We start from the raw sequence: 26,700 nt of genomic DNA on the forward strand, positions 1-26,700 counted from the left end.
TTGAGTTAAACATTTTCACACTGAATTTTGGTCTTACCTCATGCTAGATGCAGAATAGATACGCAAGCGACTGCGTCACGTATCCCATGAATCCGCGGTGTTGCTGCTAGCTAGTAGCTTGTTGTGGAGCAGAAGCAGCAGCAGCGTTAGCAGCAGCTGAGCAGCAGACCGTGTGGAAGTCTGAAGAAGCAGCAGCAGTCCAGGATCAGATCATGGCTGCTTCGAAGCCGGCGGTCACGGTGGATCCGCAGTCCGGGGGCGGAGGAGGCAGTGGTCTGCCGCGGTGGCAGCTAGCGCTGCTGGTGGGCGCGCCGCTGGTGCTGGGGGTCGGCGCCGTGTACCTGTGGAACCGCAGCCGGGCCAAGGAGCGAGGCGGCGGGGCCGAGGGCAAGGGAACCACCGCGGAGAGGAAGACTCCCGAGGGCAGCGCCAGCCCCTCGGACGTCCAGGATGGAGCCGCGGTCAGAGAGCAGGACAACATGGTACTGTTGGAAGACTACACACTTTAACTGTAATAATAAGGACCCCCGTAAATGTGAATGAACCAAATGGTCCATTTGCTTCCATTTTGTACATTGACACATTGAGTTATGTCTGTGTCCATTTTTTGGGAGCTCCTTCAAGGAGCACGCAGACACCACCAGTCCACCACCACGCGCTGCACGATTTAATGAAACACTTTATTTGTATTCGTTTTTGCTTCATCAAAGATGCTGTAATTATATTGTTATTATTATTTAGTTATTGTTAAAATGTTAAAGCTCTACATTCTGAATCCGATCTGCAGTCGTGCATAGAAATTGTTGTCCCGAGATGAAAATTGTATTTTTCAGTGGTACATCAGTTCAGAGATGGAGTTACAGGGAGACCCTGTTCTGGTCACTGTACAAACACTATTCCATTGCATTAATCGCATTAATCTGAGCCATTTAACACTTTATTTCAACTAAATAAAGAATAACTTACTGCACCTTTTGCTAAATGAACTATTGGGCGAGTATGGTACAGAATGTAACCAAATAGACCCTTTGGTTGACGTCCATAACAAATTATTGCCATATTAAAAGTCAAGTTACATTTTGGGAAGGGACGCCAGTTTTGTTAATGTGTGATTGATTTGTCGTGTCGCACGTGAAAAGTAAAGGCGCTCAAGGACACCATCATCATCAGCTGTCACACCGCTGTGGCTGTGCTGCACCGAACCTAGCATAGCATAGCATGCGGCTATCGAGGCTAACGTTATGGATTGTTGAATTGATTGGTGGTGGTCATAGAGCAGTGGTTCTCAAACCTTTTCATGTCAAGGACCCCCAAATTGACACTTATTAGCCTGTGGGCCCCCATTTGAAAAGATACGCCAGGGAGAAGATGAATACGGCTCTAGCAGTGATTCCCAAATCCCAACCAACCATTAAAATTGACATTTTAAGGACCCCCCCAGATTGACATGCATTTTAGACTACGGACCCCCATTTAATTGCATTTCTATCTCTGGGACCTCAATTTATATTGTAAAAATGAATGTTAATATAACTCAGAGTGTACAAATGGAAACAAATGGACCAGTTGGGGTCCACTTGGTTCCATTTGTACACTCTTGAGTTACATACCCATAAGGGTCCATTTGGTTCCCAACTATCATTTAGATGGGGACCCCCTGGATCTCCATCAAGGACCCCTGGGGGTCCCCACTGCTCCCCAGAGTCCAGACCCCACTTTGAGAACCACTGTCAAGAGCTAGTCAAGAGTATGGTGATGGATTAGCTGCACTGTAGCTAACGCTAGCTAGCTGGCTGTCTGGTTCAAGATGTCGACCTTTTCCCCCCAAAGCAAAGCACTGTGGTTTTTAAAATGTTGGTCTAAAGACAGTGTTCGGACGGGGCTTGGTTGAATTGTGACCATATGACCATGCATTTCGTGTTTGACATTTTGGGAAACGTGTGACGGAAACGTGTTTTCACTTTCGCTGCGGCTCGGCTAGCCTCGCATGCTCCTTAGCCCTTATGTGGGGCTAACTTTGAATGGTTCAGCTGTCCTGGGAAGCTAAGCGGTGCTAGCTAAGCCGAAGCTAGAGGGGGGCGTGGATGGTGGAATATTATCTGTGAAACTGGGTGGTGTTGAGCAATAACCTGGACACATGCACTGCTATGGACTATGATGTCATGTTCGGGGACTATCAGTTGTCTAAAGTACCATGCATTGATTGATTGATTGAAGACTTTATTAGAAGAAGTTTGCATAGGAAAAAGTACGTAAGTACGTAAGTTTCATGACAGTACAGTTCACTGGTACACAGTCTACTAAAAGGAGATCCTAGACAAGACTAAGCTTATTTCCATAGGAAACCATTTAAGTATCTCATAAGGACCGCAGGAATACACAAGCAACGGAGGGTGAGATAAATGGTCCATGAAGTATCTGGGTTAGGGTCTGAAACCATACACATGAAACCAAATTGACCCCTTTGTATGCGCTGATTGAAACACTAGTCCAATTTACTGTATAGATTGGGCTTCCAGTTGTAATTCAGTATAGTTTAGTTAAGTGATTCTCTACTCTTTTACCCCAGTTTGATGCATTATATGCTATGGACCTAGTCGAGGTACGCTATGCCCCCATTTGATTTCTCCTTCAAACTATCAAACCCCAGCCTGCACTGTAAACCTTTGGGTTAATTTAATTCTGAGAGTGTACCAAATGGAGCCAAAATGTGCACACTTGTGATTTACAGATTCTGTGGTCCCTAGACCTAACAGAATCTGACTAGATCGCCTCAAAATGAAAGAATGAATGAATGAATGGGATGTATGTATATACATGGTTGTTGGTCATAATGTATACCTCACAACATTTAATACAGACACAGCATAATCCTGTTGGTTTTAATCAGGGAAATCTAACCAAATGGACCCCTAAGGGTCACAGAGAGTTAAACATGGATAAATTAACAGGATTTGGCTGTGTAGTATGTCGGGTAGCCAGTGAAGTGACATTAGTTAACGGTCCACATTAAATGTAAGGCCTGCGTTACCACAACCACCACTACTCCAAGCCACTGGTTGAAGTTCAGAAGCCTTTAGAATAGGGTGACCAGACGTCGCGGTTTGCGCCGGGATTGTCCTGGTTTCAAGCTGCGTGTCCCGAGGAATCATGGCTCAAGGTTCAAGGTTGTGTTTAATTGTGTTCTTGTGCACAGATAAATAACAGTAAAATGTATTTTTGTTTGGCTTCCTTGTATTACATTTGTGTATTTCTATGTTTCTCTCCCGGTCGTTCCCGAGAAATATCTCTAAAACACTAATATGTCCAGGTTTTCAACATTCACTACAAAAGTTTTAGGGAACAGTGGTTCGCGTCCCGGTTTGAGTGGCTGAATATATGGTCACCCTACGTTAGAATCAACAGTTCCTGAGCTGTGTGGCCAGTAGGTCAGGAGCTTATCTCCTGTTCCTGTAGTGTGAGGCAGCTTGATGTACAAAGACGAGATTCACTCTTTCCAGGATGTTTAGTGTTCCGGATGGTCATGCTTTTGAGGTCAAGGATAGGCATATTAGGGTCCGGTCCCTGAGCTAAACACCCTGGAACTGGAATGAGAGTCCCCGTACAAGGACATCCCCTGGATGACGTTAGTATGTCGCAGGCACTTCCAACCCTTGACGCTGTGAGTGCCAAAACAGGCTGGCAATTTTTATAGTCATTGGTATGACTTGGCCGAGGGTTGAACTCTGTTTCCGGTTAAAGTAATGACTGATTTAAGGAGATATTATAATGTAGGTTTTTACATTCATGAAATCTTACCCTAAAATGAAATGCCCAAAATAGGGACTCATAAGTAATAGATTATTTTATAAAACTATCAATATTTCAATATTTTATAATAGATTAAATCTATTAGTTCAAATAACTGTTGCACCCCTTTGGTAGACACACCATATGAGGATATGTTGGCACCACTAGCAGTGTCCTGTGATCGTGTATTTTGGTGCTGCTACTTCTAAAACATGCATGAAACATGAATTCTTGTGTTGAATTCTAGATTGTCCCCTTTTAAAGACATGGTTTTGTGAGTGAATTTATGATGACTGATAATCTTTAAAGTACAGAAGTCCTGGTGTAAAAACCCCACTCCCTCCTATAGAGTCTGGTGATTCTGTCAGGTAGGTAGCTCGATGCAATTTATGATATTTCATTATATTTTATACTGTCTGTTTGGACGTTGGTGATGATTGCACATTCAAGGGCTGCTTGTGTACTGTTTAGGCTCACTCTAACCTGTCAAGAACGGATGAAATGAAAAAGAACAAAACAGACTGAGAGGCCGCTGTTTTTCCCTTTTCTTTGACGATGGATTCCCAGATTGGGCTCACTCTTACTAACAAGTTACAAAGTTACCTTTTAAGATTATTCAAACAAGGTTGTGGGCCACTGTGCCATGCCATTCTGTCTACATTCTTGTAGCGTGGCCAGGTGTTGAACCGAAAGGGGGGACTGTGTCACTAGGCTGAAAGCTGGGCTAGGCAGCTGTCTAATTTGTAACAGTTTGTCTGTGTGAAGAGTCCAGAGATTCTTTCTTCTCTTCCTTGCACAGCTCAAGTTAAAGTAAGGTCAAGGGCAGTCCCTTCGTTTTTGAAACGATGGCTTAAAATCATCATGGCTGCAGCTATCTATTATTTTTTCCATCTTTTCATTATTTAATTTTAAATAAGTAAATGAATAAGATCACGTACATGTCGTCAGATTGTAGGCTATTTTTAGGCTATAATGACAAGGCCAAAATAGGGATAAGATTATTAATTATTAATTGATTATGATGTTACATTATAGATGATCAATAGTTTTTTTTATAATCAATCAGTTCGATTTAACGGTTTCACCAGAAGTAGCTGTTTGTGTCTCGTCGTGGATGCCTTTTCTCCCAGGTGCCTTTCCTCCTCAGGACACTAAGATCAATTAGATCATGGCACACACTGTCTGAATTAGAATTTCTATCGATTTCTATTCGTCTCAGTGGCCTTGTGGTAGAGTGTCCGTCCTGAGATTGGGTGGTTGGGGTTCAATTCCTCAACCTGGTCATACATAGGGATGGGACGATATGCAAATTTCATATCACATATTCACTGGTACTTTTCATTTTTGTCTAATAAAATATTCAATCATTCAAAAACTGCCCCATGTGCCACATGGCTCGGCAAGGCTTACTTTACTTGCATACAAAAGTAACCAGGTCCATTTGGTTTCATTTGTACACTCTCAGAGTAAGAGATCCTTAGGGTTAAGAGGGAATTGTTATGGAACCGAAATCATTTAAAATCATAAAGAAACCCAACCCTAACTGTGCCTAATAATGGGCAATCTGGGGAGACTATAGAGATTTCTTGGAATTCATTTGTTTTTGAGTTAAGTGCTACTGTACGTACATATTGATATCACATGCCTATCTTGTCTCAGGCATTTGCCCTGAAATAACTGTTTTTCTTGGACCAAAGGAAAAGGTGTCATGTCAACGCAGGAAACGTACCGTAAGGAATTATTTTTAGTATCAGTATTGTATTGTGGACATAAGGACTTGGGCTTTCTGACTTAGTGGCTTTTAATCCTCTGGGCCATGTTTGTTAGTTAAGCCTATTTGTCGATTGTCGTCTAGCCAAGTCCTCTGCAATTTAGCAGATATGTAGCGACTAGCTAGCCCACTTGCTTCTCAGACTATTAGATAGATAGATAGATAGATGATAGATAGATAGATAGATAGATAGATAGATACCTTTATTATCCCAAGGGGGAAATTCAGTTGTCCAGTAGTAGCACAGCAGTATACAGTTATTTACAAAGTTACAGAGACGTAAGAAAAAATAGATAAGAGGGAAATAAACAAGAGAACAAAAAAAAGAGCAGTACAGTACCAATAAAGAGAAGGTGCATCAATAGAGGGGGCGAATAATATATAAGTATATATACATAAAGTGTCTTGCAAAAAAGACCATAGCAGTCAATGCTAGTTAGTGCAAACAAGTATCTCACTGTCATTGTTAAACAAAGCAAAAATACTCAGAAACTACCAACACAAACTAATAGTGCAAAGTCAAAAAAAATCAGTGCGAAAAAAGAAGAAACTAGGAAGCGTGTCACCGCAAGACGCACATGAGCACTCTTCCTGGACGGTCCTTATGGGTCAAAGTCAATACAGCAATAGTTCCTTAGAGGTCAATGTCAATACAGCAAAGGTTCCGTCAGTCTAAGTTAGGAAGGGAGACCTTTTCAAGCGTCCGTTATGTGTCTCGTTGTACAGCTTAAGGGCAGCCGGTACAAAAGATTTTCCTAATCTCTCACATCTCCGTCCTGGGTAGGTAAAGCGGTCGTTTCCTCTCTTACTCCAGTAACTGGTGATCTCTAGATGGAGGGGGTGGGAGGAGTTCTCCAAGATGGAATCCAGCTTCCTCGCTGTGCGCACACTGGTTACTTCCTCCACCCCCTGCAGAGAGGACCCGACGACAGAGCCTGCTTTCTTCACCAGTCTGTTTAGGTTAAACGTGTCACCTGCTCTGTTGTTGCCACCCCAACATGTTATACCAAAAAAGAGGACACTTGCCATGACAGACTGATAGAACATCTGTAGCATCCTATTGCACACCCCAAACGATCTCAGTCTTCTCAGGAGGAACAGCCTGCTTTTCCCCTTGCTGTGAATCGCCTGTGCATTATCCGACCAGTCCAGTGAACTATTCAGGTGTACTCCGAGGAATTTGTAGTTATCCACAAGCTCAACCACCTCACCGTTAATGGTGCTTGGCACCGGGGGGACTCTCTTGGAGGTGCGGAAGTCCACCACCATCTCCTTGGTCTTGCTTGCGTTGAGCCTGAGATGGTTAGCCTCGCTCCATTGCACAAAGTCCCTAACCACACCATCGTGCTCAGCCGTGTTGTCACCCGAGATCTTGCTGACCACCACGGTATCATCTGAGAACTTCTGCAGATGACAGGTCTTGGAATTGAAGAGGAAGTCCGATGTATAGAGAGTGAACAGGAAGGGTGAGAGCACAGTTCCTTGCGGGGCCCCCGTGTTGCTCACCAGCACATCAGACCGACAGCTCTGCAGTCTCACAGACTGTGGCCTTTCTGAAAGGTAGTCTGTGATCCATGCCACAAAGCCCTTGTCCACTCCCATCAGCGTAAGCTTCTCCGCAAGCAGAGACGGTTGGATAGTGTTGAAAGCACTGGAGAAGTCAAAAAACATAATTCTGACTGTGCTGCCCAGATCTTCCAGATGGGTGAGAGCCTTATGGAGCATGAAGGTGATGGCGTCGTCAACCCCAATATCAGCCTGGTAGGCAAACTGAAGGGGGTCCAGGTGATCACTGACCGCCGGTCTCAGGAGACCGGCGGTCAGTGAAAACAGTGGCTGTCAAAGTGTGGTCCGGGGACCCTCAGTGGTTCCTAAAAGGGATCCAGTGGGTGTCTAATATACAGCACAATCAGTTTAACCCCATTTTATCCATGGGATATTCTTGACTATTTAAAAAAAAGAAAATGGAATAAATGCAACAAAATCTTCTCTTCTGGGGGACGCTGGCACAAAATCTTTTCAGATCGAGATCCATGGCCAAATGCATATCAATTTGGGGCTCTGGTAGACAACTTCATTGCAAAGTAAGGTGTTTTATTTGAAAAAAGAGGAGATATCTGAGCACTAAATTGGACACAGTCTCTACTCTCTTTACACACTAACTAAAAGTTAAAAGAAGTCTCCTTTTGAGTGCTCTGATCTCCTTTTTTTTCTTTCAAGTTTTATCCCACTGATCCTAGGAGTACCTACCATACGTTTTTTTACTTTGCTTGTTCCTCATTTCAGCACCTAGTTTGCCTTTGTTTTCGCTCTGGTGTTTTAGTATAGAGGGTATGCGCGTGACATCACTGTTGCTGGAACTTATGTGGGAACACGCCTACTGAGTGGCAAAAAACTAATTTCTGCCATTGACAGCCCATACATCCAAACAGAAAAGTCCTTTCTGATTGTATTAAACAAAGTTAACTCACCAACATTGCAGCTGTACTGAAAGCTTGAATTATCCTCTTTCTATCTGCAAAGTTTTTGTTTCATAAAAATCAACCATAGACATGTTATGAACTACTTAGTGTCAAGACATTCTGTGCAGGTTTTTATTTTTCCAAGTGTCAGAGTTTGGAAGCACTCGTTTTCTACAACACAACATCCTGCTGCCTCCTGCATTATGTGCAAATTAGAAACAGGTGGTATGCAGGGCTGTTGAGTGATTTGCAACTAGCACTTCCAAACTCCAATGCTCCATGCTGCTCAATGTTTTGCCACTCAGTCTAGATTAGGGGGGCGGGTCCCAGTGGACGTGCATACCCTCTATTGACGTGAACGTATTGTATGCACACAGCTTGGGCACTGCACTGTTAGTAGGTGGTGGGCGTGGGCGCTGCCACGGTGACGCTGATAATTACTCATGACGTTCACCTGGGCACTAGTAGTGTGGGAATTGGACGCTGAGGGGGTGAGCGTGGGAGCCGACAATTTCTGTTGACTGTCATATCGTTGCAAAGATGACACTATAACATCCATGTTTAGTTTATAATAGTTGGCTGGGAAATGTACTTTTAACCTGTTTGTGTGTAATAACTGTCCAAACGCAAGTATTGGACTGCACCTGGATTCTTGTGTCTGCGTGTCATGTCATACAGTGTCTCATACACTCATATAGTGTCTCACACACATGTTTGTTTAGCTCCTCGCAGCTTTTTTGAATGACCTACAATTACAGCTGCAATAGGGGTCCTTGACATGAAAGTGTCTGAGAACCACTGTATGTAGAGTTCTCTTGTAGGATGGAACAGTGCCATTTAATCTAAACCATTACCCCCCCCCCCCTCCCCTCTCCTCTCTCTCCCTCAGAGTCCATTAGACAAGGCCCAGGCAGCGAAGAACAAGGGCAACAAGTATTTCAAGGCCGGCAAGTATGAGCAGGCCATCCAGTGCTACACGGAGGCCATCGCCCTCTGTCCCACCGAGCAGAAGTCTGACCTGTCCACCTTCTACCAGAACAGAGCTGCTGCCTATGAGCAGCTGGTAAGTAGCAGTACCAATGTAGTCACAATGAACCCATTAAGACCTGCTGAGGCCCATTCAAATGCCTTCTAAATCAGCATTTCTAAAAAAATAAAAATAAATCCAGAGAATCCCAGAAGAGAAGATTTATGTAAAAAGAATGGGGAAAGAAAGCATTCATTATTCAAAAATCTTCAAACATTGTTGAGGTTTTTCCACATTTGTTAAAAAATAACGTAGGTACAAGCTCGCAGCGCGGCATGAAGTGAGCTTATATCTACTATGAATAGCCAACTTTTTTTTTCAGAAAACTTTGGTTCAGATTTTAGAAGGTGTTTTTTAAATTGTGTTGTAACGTTTCAAACACTTTCTAGATTTTTCAAAACTGTTCAAAAACAGCAGATGTACAAGCTTGCAGCGTGGCACCTAAACTGTTGCGAGAAGAACTCTGAAACATCTTTTGATATTAGAGCTTCAATGATGCAGTCGTTACTCGTGCATGCACACATAAGACTCATGATTGGATATTATTGGAATTATTGAACAAAATTTGATTGAAGAAAAGTGATGCGACAGTGGAGGCGGATGTTATTTTCTTTTCGTTTCATTGTCACTTCTCCTAATGTAAATTGAATTAATCAAAGCATGTATACAGCTTACTGAAAATGAAAACATAATTATAAAATGACGTTAGGAGACACAATAAAATAAGTAAAAATAGTGCAGAAGAGAAAGAAAAATAACTCTGATCAAAGGCAGCTGCAAACAAACGTAGTTGTGATAGATTTTCTTGCATCTGAAGATTGTGGAATTGTTGACAGGCTTTAGCAAATACATTTTGATTCTCTCTTTGATGTGCACAATGTGTTTGCAAAATGATTTGCTAGATATAATCTGGTCCTGTTTGCTCCACTGTTGGCATTGTAACTTGTTTTAAAAGAATGCTTTGATGGTGAATGGAGGAGAACACGGGGACATTGGGACAATTTGCAAACCGGTTGGCAGAAAGTCATGCAATGCTGCTGACAAACAGCTTACTCAAAACTCCATTATCACTTTAACTTTTTACTGTTCAAATGTGTGTGGGGGGTAGGTGTAAGTGTTAATGATTGTTTGGCCAATAGTCATGTTACGATATTTAATAATTTTATGTGAATTAGCTGAATTAGTGATGCGCGGATAGGCTTTTGAAGTCATCCGAATCCATCCGCGCAAATTAATTATCCGCCCATTATCCAACCGCATTAATTATATCATCCAATTTATAAATCCGCATCCATCCTCATCCGCAACTTCAAAAGTATTATTATTATTATTACCCTTATTATTAGGCTAATATTTTCTGGTAGGCTATTCCCTGTTAGTTTTCTTAGTTGTGCGATCACAGAAATGCATTGATCTAGCCTACGGAATGTCTCCGTTCGTCTTTTTTCTTTCTTTTTTTTTTTTGAGTCTGCGTCGATGCAGACAGACATGCAGGCAGACAGACAGACAGACAGACAGACAGAGTCAGACACACGAGAGAGAGAGAGAGAGAGAGCGAGGGAGAGAGCGAAAGAGAGAGGAACAAACACAACTTAGTGGGAAGTTTAACTTACCTACTGTACAGCACTTTACAATATGGACTGAGAGAGATTCACTTTTTAGCGCAGCGCGGCCAGAGGTAATGAGTGCGACGATGCATGCCGTGATGCCGTTGCCTTTAAGTGGACACAGCTGTTTAGTTTTATCGTGGACTGCACATTGCCTCATGAAAAATGATGGTTACTTTACAAATTATACAAAATAACACACACTAACACAGACACAAGCATACCTAGATTTAGCTTTTTATTGATAGATATATTAGGCCATAATTTATTTCCTGCATTATTTCATCCGCGGATATCCGAAATTAATTAATAATTATATTTGATTGATCCAAATCCGACTGCACCGCGGATCACCGCGGTCCACCGCGGCTAAAACCGCTATCCGCGCATCTCTAAGCTGAATACAAGTAATACAGATAGGGCGACAACCATGACATACTCTACTGTACTGGGTCATGGATAAATATACATTCACCCAAATGGAAGTATGTAGTCAGATCATGTACAGCTGGTGCAAATATACAGTATTCTAGTCTATTGTGCTTTCTATCAAATATGTATAAAGATGAAATATATACAGTCAGATGTAACAATATTGGATATGTGTGAATTAGGGATGCGAATCTCGACCACTGAGGCGATACGATACGCATCACGATACACTACCAGCGATACGATATAATGCGATACATTGAAATCTTGCCGATACGATACATCACAATTCACCCCGATACGATGCGATATGATTCACGATACTTTGCGATACTGGAATGTACCGATCCAGACACTCACGATACGATACATCACGATTCCAGCCGTCAATTGTACCGATCCACCCTGAATGAACCGATTCACTCGTGTCGCGCACGTTTGTATCGCGATTACGATCCGTACCGGTATATCTTCGCATCCCTAGTGTGAATATAATCAGCATAATCACAGACATGTATGTGTTTAGTTTGTGCTAACGTAATGTGATTTCAGATGAAATGGACGGAGGTGGTGCAGGACTGCTCTCTGGCCGTGGGACTGAACCCGCGCTACGTCAAGGCTCTGTTCAGGAGAGCCAAGGCACTGGAGAGGCTCGACAACAAGAAGGAATGTCTCGAAGGTGATGCTACACACACTCTCTCTCTTGCCTGCTTGTTTGTTTGTTGTTAGACTAATTTTTAAAGCCTAAATTATGGCCTTGTAACGAGAAAAAGTAAAGATATGTACAGCCAAATTGTTTGGCTGAACTGTTTGTGTACCTGACACTTTTTGCACAGTATAATATTATTGGGAGCTACAAGCATTGTGCAGATCTAGACAAATCTACTGCATCGCTTGGAACAAACCCATTTACTGTACACTTAAAAGGAAAGCCAGTGGAATACTTCTAAGCTAGGCTCAAATCTGTCAACAGGTCAAAGACATTGATCAGCTGCATTTGGTGAGCTAGCTTTGAAAACCTCTTCCCAAGCTTTTCCCCCTAGCTTTCATTGAACACAAGCTGATATTGCATTGTAATGCCCACGTCAGCCGATGCCGATATGATGACCGATTAATTGTCCATCCTTAATCTTGAGTGTTTTGCCAATCATTTGGGGAGTTGAGAATCACTGGACTAGATATGTGATTGGGCCTTTTGTCATTGGTACCAGAAAAAGGAGTGAGCCGTTGACGTCTGCTTTTGTCTCATCTTGTCTGGTTGTTTCCCCCTGCAGACGTCACAGCAGTTTGCATCCTGGAGGCTTTCCAGAACCAGCAGAGCATGCTGCTAGCAGACAAGGTGCTCAAGCTATTGGGGAAGGAGAAGGCTAAAGACAAATACAAGGTACTTTGTAAACGTACTTAATAGAATCTGTACACTTGGACCATGCTCCAAATCTTAAAAATGTATTTACCAGCCTACAGACGTGACGTTTCGAGCTTAAGCTCAAACTTGTCTGAGGAAGAGCCTCCTCACCAAAAATATATTACAGGGCAATAAAGCGGCACAATATCTATTCAGAACAAGTTTAAACTTTTACCACGAATAAAGACATCAACCGGTATGAATGAACTGTACTATATGGATGGTTTTGATGCAAATTACTCACTGGCCATTTGCGTATGGTTTATTCATCATGCAGCCTCGGTGTGTAAAGATACTGTGTCCAATATTACGGTATTATGTACAGTACATGCCCATTTTGTCATTCCTTCCTGAATAAGATCTGTAAAGTCTGAAACATTTCTTCAACAAACATTTCCAACAAAGAGCTGTAGGTCAGTGTGCAGACTCTTCATTTGTTTTATCTCAGCCTTGGTGTTGGAACACCAGGGTTGAGATTGGAACCCTAACCCTACATAATGGATAAATGAACAAAAATAAATACATTTAAATGTCTCTATGGAAACCTAGAACCAGAACGCATTTCCCTGCAAAAGAAGAGTGTTGAAACAGATGGAGAAGTGATTTAAATTTTCGGGTTATCTTAGCATGCATGCGGTTGGCGTGTATCACTTTTCCGAGGTCGGCTGTTTGCCGACGCTGGTGAAGCCTTAACCCTAAACCTAACCCTAACGGGACTACTGGGACGTCGAAACAACAGGACTTCGGAATATTGAGCTTTTGCCACATACGGTCTCTTAGCAACTGCAGATCACTCTTATTAATATGCTTGCATTAAAAAGATATCAAGACGGTGATCTCCGTCCTAGGGCACGAAATGTGTTAAGGATACATGTCTTGTTCTTGAAAGTTGTCACCTTCTGACTCGTTTCGCTTCATTGACCCCTCCAGAACCGCGAGCCTCTGATGCCCTCCCCTCAGTTCATCAAGTCTTACTTCAGCTCGTTCACGGACGACATCATCAGCCAGCCCCTGCAGAAAGGACAGAAGACAGACGAGGACAAGGACAACGAGGGCGAGGCAGCAGAAGTCACCGGCAGGTCAGGAAAACATTGTGATAGCGTGCTGCCATGAGGCGTGTGGAAACCTTAGCATAATCTGTGTCACACCGATGGAGTTTATAAGCAGTTCATTTCCGCATCTGTCTTTATAACCCATTACAACCAGGAAAGCATCTGTGTAATTTTAGATTTTAGCCACTTTAACTGTTATTATTTTATACAATGGCTATTAAAAAATGGCAAATATACAAGCTCATAACGCGTAATTCCATGCCGCGCTATGACCTTGTAGATCTGCTAATTTTGAAGAAATCGTGAACATTTGTGCAAATCTTTATACACAGTATATCGTAATTTTTAACCCAAAGCTTTGCTACTACGGGTCCCTGGCTGGAACAAAATATTTTGATGTGTGGGTCGGCGGCCAAATACATATCATTTTGGGGGTCCTTGACATGAAAATGTTTGTGAACCACTGACATAGAAACATGCATTTGAAACAGTTGAGTTAATGACTATTGCGTCAATATGTAGCTGCTAGCTAGGTTGTCGTACCTTTTAACAAACCAAACTGAGTCCTCTTGAAGTGGACCAAGAGAACAGAAACTGCTTGTTTTGCATTCAGACTTGAGTCAGTTCATTTGAAAGAGGACTGGATTCTCTATCTGGTCCACTTCAGCTCCGATGGGGACTCACACGATAGAGGGTATGCCCGTGACGACATCATCATAACTGGAAGTTATGCAGGAATGCCTTCTGAGTGTCAAAAAACTACTTTCTGGCCTTGACGGCTCATACAGCCAAACAGAAAAGTCCTATCTGATTGCATTAAACAACGTTAAACAACATTAAACTCACTTTGCCACTCGATTTGCCATTCACTTCATGCATGCGCATACCCTCTATAGTTCAGTTCTAGGGTTGCCACCTTCCGAGATGTTCCCTGTACAGTTCACTTCAGAGTTCTTCATAGTCCACATAATTATGCACGAAAAATAGCGCGTCATGGTCTGAGTCCACTTCAGGCGTGAAAACGTCCTGGGAAAAGCGTACTAATCCTGGGGGCGTCCATAGCTGAGTGGTCAGAGAGACCAACTCGGAAAGGTAGCTGGTTTGTCCAGTCTGTGTCAAAGTGTCAGTGAATATAGACACTTCCGAAACAGCTCCCCTGTGTGCTCATCAAAGCCATATGAGCAGCCATCTGCTGGGTGAAGCTGTAAAGGAAATGTCCACTCCCTCAGTCACTAGGAAAATCTCCCTTTTCCTGTCCAAAAAGAATACATACCGTATAGAAATCACGTTGCCTATATGCGCTTATGCAACGAATTTGTGTGCTATCACTCTGGCCAGATATTATGAATTGCAACATCATTTGCACATTCATGACGACATGTTCCTGGGGTTGGAACTGCAGATTGTCAGCACGAGTTGACTTCAAGTTTATTGTAATTTTACCATAAACCTGTGAAATAAATCTGTGAATGAATGAGAGCATTTCTCAGTGTTTCCCCTTACAATTGTACAGGCCTGGTGCACCACAGGGCCAACAATATTCCTTTTACCAAAGAAAGAATGCAAAATACCCATTCATTCTGAAATCGATACAGATTTTCTCTTGGGTGCTCGGCTTATGAATTCCTTGTGATCAGTTTAAGTCATGATAATGCAGAGTGAACTAATGTTTACAGTACACCATCCTGTGTTGCTGCATTTGTTTTAAGCTTAGGGGTTTTCAGCATACATCACCAGGCCTGAAAAAGATTTAGAGGGGAAACACTATATTTGCAAGATACGTTGGCATCGTTGGACGGTAATTACAAAGAGAAGTGTGTTAGTTTCTGTTTTCTTTATGCAAGTGCACAAAGACAGGCATACTCTTCATCAATAGTCCTGATCAGCTTTGTTTCTTTCTCTTTAGCTCGGGCTACCTGAAGGCCAAGCAGTACATGGAGGAGGAGAACTATGATAAGATCATCAGTGAGTGCACCAAGGAGATCGACTCTGAAGGCAAATATACCGCAGAGGCTCTGCTGCTGAGAGCCACCTTCTACCTGCTGATCGGCAACTCAACCGGCGCCCAGCCCGACCTGGACCGTGTCATCAACATGGAGGACGCCAACGTCAAGGTACTGGCCGTCGGACAGAGACTGGTGGCAAAAATATGTTACATTGTGGGTCTACAAGCCCTCGACGCGTCGCCAAGCAACACGTTGAGCTTGGTCACGCGGTCAAATATTTACACTATTTGTTTGGGGGTGAAAAGAGACAATCTTTGAAAATGGTCACCTATAATGACATTAACAAAATGGGGTTGCCACATTGAAAGTGGATAATAAATGAATGGTGCTTTAAACAATAAAAGTCTTATCTAAATTATAACACGTGTCACATGTAGTTGGACAGACAGCAGATGAATCATTTCATGCACGAATGACACACACGCCTGGGTGTTCACATGTGTGTCTGCGTGTGCGAATGAACCCCACAGGCATGCCCAGGCGCGTTCTTCGCTTGTGCATGTCACGGTTTGAACCGGAAGTAGTTTTTTTTTTTTTTTTCAACAGATGAATGGAAACACTTCTGCCGGTTATGCAGAATAATCTTGATTATCTCAAATCATTGCAATCAACGATTATGTGTAAAAACTGTGACAGGTCTTAACTGTTCCTAGAAGTTTGCATAGGAAAAGGTACAGTTTCATGACGGTACAGTTCACTGGTACAAGGTCTACTAAAAGGAGATCCATGAAAAGACTAAGCTTATTTCCACTGGAAACCATTGAAGTATCTCATATAACATTGAATGACAGACAAATAGAACACAGTACTATGCAGTAGATATGTAAAGAAAAACAAAAAAGAAAACAGTAAGTCTAAATAAACAGTATATACAAAGAAGGGGCAGGGGAGGGTAGGGTTGGGCTAGGTTAGTTTTTTACCAGTTGCGAATGGCTGCTGCCTGTAAGTGATTCTTCAGGGCAATTTTAAAGGATGCTAGTGATCCACACTCCTTTATGACCTTCGGTAAGGCTTTCCACATTTTGGTGGTATAGCAGAAAAAGGAGTTTGACCCTTTGTTGGTTTTGACTCTGGGTTGAAAGTGATCTGTGGCGCTGCCTCTGGTGTTGTAATTATGGACATCCTTAATGTTTATAAAGTATTTTGACAGGTACTTGGGTATCATAGTGGTGTAGTGTATCTTGTACACCAGGCCCATTGCAAGTTGCTGTACTCTGTCATCTACTCTGAGCCACCCCACTCTTAACTGGTGAGTAGCGGTGAGGTGAGTCTGATAGGGAAGGTGAAGTAGGACCCTAATTAGTTTATTTTGGGCTGTTTGGAGTTTAGTTTTTAGGGCTTGTGGGGCGTCACGATACCATACGTGGACTCCGTAGTCAAAGAGGGGCTGGATTATTGCACCAGCTATGGTCTTCAGTGTGTTGAAATTGACCATTGGGGCGATCCTCTGTAGGAAACGAGTCCGTTGGTTGATTTTATTTATTACTTTAGAAGTCATCTTTTCACTGGAAAGATTAGCTTCAAGGATACATCCTAAGTAAGAGATTTCGTTTTTTCGTGTTATGACCTTGTCACCCACTTTGATTGTGAAGTTATCGACTTTTTTGAGGTTATGATTTGATCCAAAGAGGATGGACTCAGTTTTTCCCAGATGAATTGATAATTTGTTGTCATTAAGCCATGTGCAGATCTTACTTAGTTCAGAGTTAAGTGTCTTTTCAACCTGCAAGTGGTCCTTGCCCGAGACTAGGAGAGCCGAGTCATCCGCGAACAGGAACAGGTTGCAGTCACAAGCAGATGCCATGTCGTTCACATATATTAGGAACAACAGAGGTCCCAGTATGCTACCTTGAGGAACACCACAGCTTACTGGGAGGGGGGGGGACAGGGTACCGTTAATCTCCACCACCTGTTCCCTCCCCACCAGGTAAGATTGCATCCAACTCACTGCTGCGCTGTCAAGACCGATGGCTTTTAGTTTCTCAATCAGAATAGAATGATTTACGGTGTCAAATGCCTTCTGGAGGTCCATCATGACCATGCCGCTATATTTGCCGTCATCCGCTTCGCGTTTGATTTGGTCAGTCAAATACAGAAGGCATGTGTCAGTGGAATGAGATTTTCTGAATCCAGATTGGAACTCGTAAATCAGATTATTCTCATCGAGATATCTTGCTATCTGTTCGTAGACTATTTTCTCCATGACTTTGGATATGGAGCTAAGAATGGAAACGGGACGGTAGTTTCCAGGGTCTAGTTTGCTACCTTTTTTATGCAGGGGGGTTACTTTTGCTAGTTTGAAGTCCTGTGGGACATGACCCTGTTCGATGGAAAGGTTAATTATGTGGGTAATGATCGGTGCAATGGTGGCGGCTGAATCTCTGAGAAATCTAGCTGGAATTTTATCAAGGCCAGTGGCCTTGTGTTGAGGTAGGGCGCTCAGTTTTTTAAACACTTCATCAGTTGTCACTGTGGCAAGTTTAAAACTGTCTTTTCTGACGCCCAGTTTATTGTAGAATTTCTTAACAAATTTTACACCATACTTCCCAGATGGGGCGACCAGTCTTTCAACCAGTGAATGGGCCATGGTGGTAAAGGTTTTGTTAACTCATTCTGTGCCAATCACGTGTATACACGTGATATATTAGCGCATCCCACAGTGCCAATCACGTGTATACACGTGATTCAAAAAAAAAAAAAAAAAAAAAAAAAATCTTTTTTTTGAAATTTTTTTTTTGAAATTTTTTTTTTGGACCCCATCAAAACTAGTGAACATGATTTCAATCGCGATTTTGCATGTTTAACCCCCATACAACCCCCATACAACTCAGGTAGCAGACCTCCAAGCTCACAACAGTGTAAAACATAATGGCTATTATTTCAAGAATGCCTGAACGGATTTCCAATCGGATTTTTTTGTTTGAAAGCTGTGAACAAACTGCACAAACCCACAACAATGCAATCCAGGATTGCATTGGATTTTTTAGAGCTCATTCTTCTCTGTTTTTTTCCCATGCATGAGGTGTGCAAGGTTTAATCATGGCTAAGTTGACGAAAATAAGGCTTTTAAAATGCTTGGTAGCCAATAGCTAACTTCAAGCTAACTTCATCCTCTTCCTGTACATGCACAAAGGAAAGTGTTTAGGCAAGTCATGGCTGCAGGGCTTCTGCATATACCAGCATATCTCTATGGGATTGTCTGTGGCACACTTGGCCCCCTCTAGTGGTGAAAGGGTGGCATTAAATGAGTTAAGATGGGTAGCCACTTCACATTTGTCAGAAATGAGAGCGGCGTCCGTTTTGATGTTTATGCTGTGGCATATGGTTTTAGGTTTTAAGCCTAATTGGTTGTTAAGCAACTTCCATAGGTCTCGTGGTTTGTTTTTGTATTCGTCAATTTTGACGTCGATGTAGTCTTTTTTGGCGGATCTAATTAGGGCGATTGTCTGGTTTCTGAGCTTCTTACACTGAGCAGTGAGATATTTGATTTGGATTTGGAGGTCATGGTTGAATTTTTTTCTAAGCTTTTTGCAGCACTTACGTTTTTCATCGTACTTTTTGTCTCTGAGTTTAGCTGATTCGGTAATATCTGAGTTATACCATGGCTCTTGGCGGGCTTTAACCCTGGTGGTTTGCAAGGGGGCCACGTTGTCTAGAGCATCGGTCAATTTGGTTTTAAAACCACACCATGCTCCTTCGACATTTGTACACTGCAGTTCAGTGGAAAAGTCTGTATTCGCTAGAGTGTGATTTAAAGCCTCACTGGAGTAGTTTTTGAGGCTTCTAGCTACAACTGTTTTAGTAGACCTTGTACCAGTGAACTGTACCGTCATGAAACTGTACCTTTTCCTATGCAAACTTCTAATAAAGTCTTCAATCAATCAATCAATCCTCTCCTCTCCCCTGGCAGCTCCGTGCCAACGCGCTGATCAAGCGAGGCAGCATGTACATGCAGCAGCAGCAGCCCCTGCACTCCACGCAAGACTTCAACATGGCAGCGGACATCGACACGCGCAACGCAGACGTCTACCATCACCGAGGACAGGTAGGTCCTAATGGTCACAGCCTGACTTGTAATTAATGGATCCTGGAAGGAATTTACTCTAATCCAAGCGTGAGCTTGTAGATCGGAGCTATTGTCACCATTTATTTATTTCTTAAGTTTACAGAAACAACTTTTATCTTTTTCTTGCATTCTTTTGTAAAAATTTTATATAATTTGAAATCTATAATATGGAAAACCTATTGCAACCCATAAAAATGGGTCCGTGACTCAAAGATTGTTTTGGAAGCATTGCTGCTGTAGTGAAAGGCGGAGATGTTTAGGAACACATTGCTGCTGTAGTGAAAGGTGGAGATGTTTAGGAACACATTGCTGCTGTAGTGAGAGGTGGAGATGTTTAGGAACACATTGCTGCTGTAGTGAGAGGTGGAGATGTTTAGGAACACATTGCTGCTGTAGTGAGAGGTGGAGATGTTTAGGAACACATTGCTGCTGTAGTGAGAGGTGGAGATGCTGATGCTGTGGTCCTTTGGTTGTCCTCAGCTGAAGATCCTATTGGACCAGGTGGACGAGGCCGTGGGAGACTTTGACGAGTGCATCCTGCTCAGACCAGACTCTGCTCTGGCCCAGGCACAGAAGTGCTTCGCTCTCGTAAGTCCACGACTGAACATTTGATCTGTTTTTGTAACGTGATAACGTCCTCCGTTTGCTATTCTGCTTGAATTAAGCCAGGATGTTGCAGAAAAATAAATAAAATAAAACATTTACATTCACAGACCCCTGAACTCTGAGGCCTGGCTGCACCAACAAGCTTTAACCCATTAAGACCTGAGGCCGATTCTACAAATGCCTTCTAAATCAGTAGTTCTCACTCTTTAAAAAAATAGATGTACAAGAAGCTTGCTTCTATCTGTTATTTTTGAATAGCCAACGCTAAAAATGACACAGATGCTTTCCCGGTTTTAATGGGTTTAAATCAACCATCCTTTTTTTTTAAATCTTGGTTTTAGTTTTCACAGTAAACCTGAATTAATTTGGACCCTGTTGTCCCACTAAGTTAATTTCACGTACCTTTGAAAAATCATAGAATATTATGTCTCGCCACGATCCATCCGCGGGTGGTGTTAAAAGACTAATGTATGTAAATACGATAACTATATACTGAAGTAGTAATGCACTGTTTGTGTGTTGCTCTTTGTGTTTTCCAGTACAGACAGGCGTACACTGGAAACAACCCATCTCAAGTACAGACGGCGATGGATGCCTTTGAGGACGTCATCAGACGGTTTCCCAAGTGTGCAGAGGGCTATGCCCTGTACGCTCAGGTACCCCTCACCCTTTCACCTTACATTTACCAATCTTCAGTTGTTGCACTTTTCGCTATATTTCCTCTATTTTCAAAACTGTGCACATATGGAGCATGTTGAATGATTTAAAACAAACAAATCCCAAATCATAGAAACATATAGAATACAAATCTTAGAAAGAACCATGGCTGTATGATGTTTATTGACAGAAGTTTTCTCATAACAGGTGTTTTATTTTTATTTTTACAAAAGATCATTTACATACAAAGAGGATAACACAAGCTTACAGATCCCATTTTGTTGAGTTTATCGTTGTTTAATACAATCAGATAAGACATTTCTGTTTGTTGCCAGCATCCAAGTTGCTTGTGGCAAAACCAAATTTGAGTATCTGTTGCTGCTGAAAGGCACAGGCCTCCTGGATACATGTTCAACATGCCTCCTCACCACAATAATATTTGTGTTTCAGGCCCTGACTGATCAGCAACAGTTTGGAAAAGCTGATGAGATGTACGACAAGTGCATTGACCTGGAGCCAGACAACGCTACCACATACGTCCACAAGGGGTAGGAGAACGTTCTGTAGGAGTGCATATCATCTCTGTCAGGCAGAATCCTTGCATCTCCATATATCAACATTTTATGTTTTCTTGTAATTGAATGCCCTACTTCATCGTACAAGACTGTTGGGCAAAAGTAAAGAAAATTGCAGAAAGATTTGAAAATTAAAAGTTGTTTTAAGTCTATGGGTTTTATAAGTATATTGTTGCTGTCGGGCAGAAAACGAAACATTTGAACTTTTAGCTAACTTATTTGTTTTTACTTTAACTTTCTACTTGTCTCACACAGGTTTGGTTACAATATTTCTGTTCAACAGCAACGATCTAATCAAAGGCTGATTGAGATTCACCAGGGTGAGGGTGTAACCCATAGTACTGCATGTGTCCACAGTAATCAGTGTGTAAACCATGGTACTGCATGTGTCCAGTTTGTTGCAGCTTCAATGGAAGCAGGACCTTGACTTGGGTCTGGAGCTGATCAGCAAGGCCATCGAGATCGATAACAAATGTGACTTTGCCTATGAAACAATGGGAACCATCGAGGTTCAGAGGTGAGTTGAACACTTTCTAACTTAGGCCACGTTCAGGCCAGCAGCCCAAATCTAATTTCTAGCCTATCCAGAAAATCTGAACAGCAAGAAACCACTTAGTAAGTTAGTAGCCAAGCCATGGAGCCCATAGCTCAGGAGCCCATCTCCTGTTTCTTTACCGTGAAGCGGCTTGGCACAAGGATGTGTCTCTGGTATGGCTCGGCCGGGGATTGAACCCTGACCTCCCAATCTCAGGGAAGACAAAGCAGCCACAGTCTCCATTTGGTCCATAATAATCATTAGGAGTGTTTGATGTTTGACTCATGTGGTTACAGCGTCCAGACTGAGACATCTTTCTTTAGGAGTCAGATTTTGAATCACATTTCAAACCACGTAAGCATGTGGTACAAATCTGACTGGCAAACATTAGTGTGGATGTGTTTTGCACTGCGAATAGAGAGGGATACGAAATGATGGCGGAGATGACCACTGTTTGTTGTCTGGCGCTTTTGCATAAAAGGCTGTAACCTGATTTAATTAAGCTTTTCTCATGCCTATGTTGTTACTTCATCAGCTCCTGCACATGAATGTTTAATGAATCCACAAATCCAATCTAGATTTTCAAAATAACACTGTGGTTCAGTTCAGTTACTGAAGATCAGATTTGAGCAAAGCCTTTGTTCAACAAACGCATAACTATAATAACGAGAGACCTTTTTTCCCTCCCTTTCAGGGGCAACCTGGACAAGGCAATAGACATGTTCAACAAGGCCATCAACCTTGCCAAATCGGAGATGGAAATGGCCCATTTGTACTCGCTGTGCGACGCTGCCTACGCCCAGACAGAAGTGGCGAGGAAGTACGGCCTCAAGCCGCCAACACTGTAAAAGCACTGCGTAATTAGTGGCGTGCCGGTGTCGCACGACAACAAAAAAAGCCAATCTACAAACTTGCAGTGCTTCGTGATTCAATGTGTCGGGAGCTTGTAGATCGGCTTTTTTCTTTTCTTTCCCGGCACGTGTCGCAGGTGCGCAGCCGAGTATAAATTAGACTTAACTTCTTCTTCCGGTTGCTCGCCAATCACGATCTCCACTGCTGAGCCTGAGTTGTGTTTAAACTGCAACTTAACAGTTATTGTTGTTGTTTTTTTTGTATGAAAACGAGTACCGGTTAAGAAAAGCAAAAAATAAATAACGAATTATGTGGAAAAACGTGCTCCCAGAGTCTGAGCCGTGTTTACGTCACAGTGAGAGGGAGGAGCCACTGGAGAGGAAAGAGGTGGAGCCACCAAGGTCCAAGCCTCTGGTAGATTCGGGGGTGATGCGGTTTTACTCAACTTAGCCTTCGCTCGTGTTTAATTTGACCTACTCCACCGCCCATCCGTTTTAAAGGCGGTGTAAGTGATATTTTTTTCTTTCGTGTTAAATAAAGTGTTAAATAGCTCTATATTCTGGTTGTAGATCTTTGCGAGTGTTTGTTCAGTAACCGGTGTTCCACCTGTCTCTCCAGCTCTTTAATAAACAGAAAATACATTTTCTGTTCAACTTTATTGAGAGGACCGACTTATCATAAAGATTTATAGTGTTCAAATTTTGTCTGCCTTTTTTTCTCTTTGGAGCTGGCAGATGGTAGGCCCTGTGTTACTGAACAAACACTGTAGCAAGTATATAGATTTAACATAAAAAATAACAAATCTTTTTTTTAACCTTAAAAAATATCACTTACAACATCTTTGGGACTCTCATGTAGCCCTCATTTTCTGTCAAAAGAATCCTGTCCCATGTATATAGAAATGGAAAACATATATATACATGAATGGTCATATATATTGCCATCCTGTCCACTAGTGATTTTCAAATGAATATGCATATAAATATGAAGAGAGTTGAGAATGTGCTCAGTCTGTTAAAGCCATTATTGGCTATCGAAGCTTTGTGTGACATTTGTATGTCTCCAGTAAATGACTGTGAGAGCTCCCTATAGTTCTAATGGACTGTTGTTCACTTGTTAATTTATGTTGATTTTTGTTCTCAACAAGTGCTTTTTGTCCAGCCACTTCCTTTATTCTAAAGCAGTGGTTCTCAAAACATTTTGAATTTCAGGGACTCCAATAACTCCGGAAGTGTAAAGAGTGTGCAAATGGAACCGGACGGACCCTTAGCTAACCTCCGAACACTTGTTTGAAGGAATAGAAAACTTTCGAACATTTGTTTTAAAGGTATAGCAAACCGCAAAACACTTGTTTGCAGGAATACTGTGTCTCTTTGAACTCTACATTCTGATTGGCTTTGAGTCCTCCTGGCTCATTACAGGTGAATAGTGGTATTGCTTCAATGCAGCGTGATGTTTTTAAGCTTTCCAGAATAAGCGGATGAGCGCGACCGTACAACCAGACCGGGTTTTTCTATGGACTGGTCTTGTGAGTGGGCTTTCGGGGCTTTTGGGTGAACATGACATTGTGGCTTGTTCTCACACTCCTCAGTGTCTTTCGTCAAAACTTCTCCCATGCTTGGTTCCATTTGTACACTCGAAAAAATTAGTGTTTATCCAAAATGAGGGAGTTCCCTTGGGAGACACCTTGTTTATCTAAAACGAGGGAGTTCCATTGGGAGACCCCTTCAAAGGAAACCTGGGGTCCCTGGCTGTACCCCACTTTGAGAACCACTATTCTAAAGCCTGGTTCATACTTAGTTGCTCGCTGGTCAGAATGGCTACCGCCACCGTACAGAAATCTACAAGATCAGACAGGGCTACCACAACAAAGATGGAAAGCTTGTGAAGTGCAATGCCTTTACACACAGTATGATCTGTCCAATAAGAGCATCAATTTGTCCATTATGTAGAGGTGACCAATTGTGCACGTCGAGTTAAACTCAAACGTTGTAAGCTTGTAGAGGCGGCTGCTTTGGTCTTGGGACACTGGCGAGCAACTAAGTTTAAATGACCTGCAGTGTAACATCGGTTTGCAAGTGGCAAATAAATGCAAGATTGAAATGATAGTAAACTGTGTATAATTGTCAGTGTTTGGTGTAATGCTGGAATCGTTCACATGGGTAAAGGGGTACACACGGAGATAAGGTTCTGTAAGTGTTGTTTTTTATTTTTATTTGGGGATTGCCTGTTTTTTTTTCTTTTTATATATATATTCTGTACAGCATGTGATATTTCTCTTTATAAATTAATAATGGTAATGCGATGCTTGTACCGACGTCAAAATCTGAACATTAGGACCCCCCCCCCCCCCCCTCTAACCATTACTTATAAATGCAAACTTAGCATATCAAACAATTGACAGAACTTTTCAAATGTGTTTTTAGTTGGATTGGTTCGTTTCCCTTTATACACTTGACTGTAGTTCCAACTTTTGAAAAAAAGGGAAAGGTCATTTAGCGCTTATTTTGTTTTTCTAGCTCAATTCAAGGAAAATTCCTTCCTTTTTCTATTTTAATATATTCTTTGTTGCGTTTCAAGCAGTGATCATATGCATCTCTTTACTCTTTACACGCCGTGATAGTCGAGGAAGACTAAACTTTTGGGACCCACATTTCTTTAATTTATTTTCATACAGGAAAAAATGCCTTATTGTTGGTAAACTGGCACCATCCTTAAATTACGAGTGGATTTTTATTTTTTAATTTAGACAGAATTTTGTCTAAGAAATAATGAGAAGGTGAAACTGGAATGCATGCTTGATCCGCTTCCGTTGCTTCATTCATCGGCCCTGCAGTTTTCCAGCTGACCCAGTGACTCTAAACCAGCTGCACCTCAGTTCCACCTGGCCGTTTATTACAATACACACACTTAACAAAAGAACACCTGATTCTGAACACAAAAACCCAGGAGTTAAACCTTTTTTAGAGGCAGATGTGACCTCTTACCTTATCATCCACTATAAAACTATAATTTTTCTTTTTTACTGTATCATGTCCAGAAACACTAACATTCTTTATCTGAGAGATGTATCACGACCAAAGTTTAAAGAAAAAAGAAGAAAATTCTAATAAAGTTATAGTTCCTGAAAAACGATTCCTTTGTTGAGCTATCTCAATCTGAAATCTGTGCGCTACCTCTTCACACTATTTGAAGGTCTTTTTGTTCTACGGTTTGAATTGAGGAACCTTGCTGCCACTACAGCTAACACCCACTGGGGGAGCAAAGGATAAGGAATGTATCCCAATTTCATTGATTTTCATTTTCAAGGCTCTCCAAATTGACTGTACTTGCTCTTTGCTGCACTTAAGCTGACATACAAAACTTATTTTAATGAATAAAATGTTGTTTTAACCAATCCGTATGGTACAGAGTATGTTAATACAAAACTAGTACATCTGTGTGGTAGAGTATGTTAATTCAACATCTGTATGGTACATTATGTTAATAGAATGTAGGCTAAATGATATACGGTATGTCTAGTCGTACCGTATAGACAGGAATTAAGTAGAGGGTAAAATGCCAAGTGCATTTAAATCAGATTTAAAATAACAATTGTCTTGTGTGAGGAGAGAAGATCAGCAACACTAGACCATGCATGTTTCAGATCCCTCACCCCTGGTCAGAATTACAATTCACAATTTAGGCATTTGGCAGACGCTCTCCAGAGCCACTTAAAATAAGCATAAGCAATAATGCATCAACATCAATACAAGGTAATGAGAGGTGGAAAGAGTACTGAAAAAAATATTTCAACTGCGGACCCCCACCCTGACAAGCACTACATCTGTTCCATTGTGAAAATAGCAGATCTACCAT

At 42.0% G+C, this 26,700-nt stretch overlaps 1 protein-coding gene across 1 annotated transcript; it reads left to right on the forward strand.

Annotated features, from left to right (window-relative positions):
• The first annotated feature begins 91 nt into the window (after positions 1-91).
• Positions 92-26,241, forward strand: tomm70a (translocase of outer mitochondrial membrane 70 homolog A). Its single transcript, XM_080742112.1, has 12 exons — positions 92-482; positions 8,912-9,085; positions 11,641-11,767; positions 12,363-12,472; positions 13,424-13,572; positions 15,452-15,659; positions 19,462-19,596; positions 20,098-20,205; positions 20,763-20,879; positions 21,331-21,428; positions 21,850-21,972; positions 22,685-26,241. The coding sequence occupies exons 1-12, from the start codon at positions 213-215 to the stop codon at positions 22,836-22,838; spliced, it is 1,773 nt and encodes a 590-aa protein (XP_080598238.1). The 5' UTR covers positions 92-212; the 3' UTR covers positions 22,839-26,241.
• Positions 26,242-26,700: the final 459 nt, after the last annotated feature.

Source organism: Nannobrachium achirus (assembly GCF_963921795.1).
Source record: "Nannobrachium achirus genome assembly, chromosome: 1".
NCBI lineage: Eukaryota > Metazoa > Chordata > Actinopteri > Myctophiformes > Myctophidae > Nannobrachium > Nannobrachium achirus.

Excerpts from the sequence above, each read along its gene's own strand:
- tomm70a (XM_080742112.1), top strand. The coding sequence starts at position 213 with ATGGCTGCTTCGAAGCCGGCGGTCACGGTGGATCCGCAGTCCGGGGGC. Across the intron at positions 15,660-19,461 it reads TGGAGGACGCCAACGTCAAG|CTCCGTGCCAACGCGCTGAT; the intron begins GTACTGGCCGTC and ends CTCCCCTGGCAG. Across the intron at positions 21,429-21,849 it reads ACCACATACGTCCACAAGGG|TTTGTTGCAGCTTCAATGGA; the intron begins GTAGGAGAACGT and ends GCATGTGTCCAG.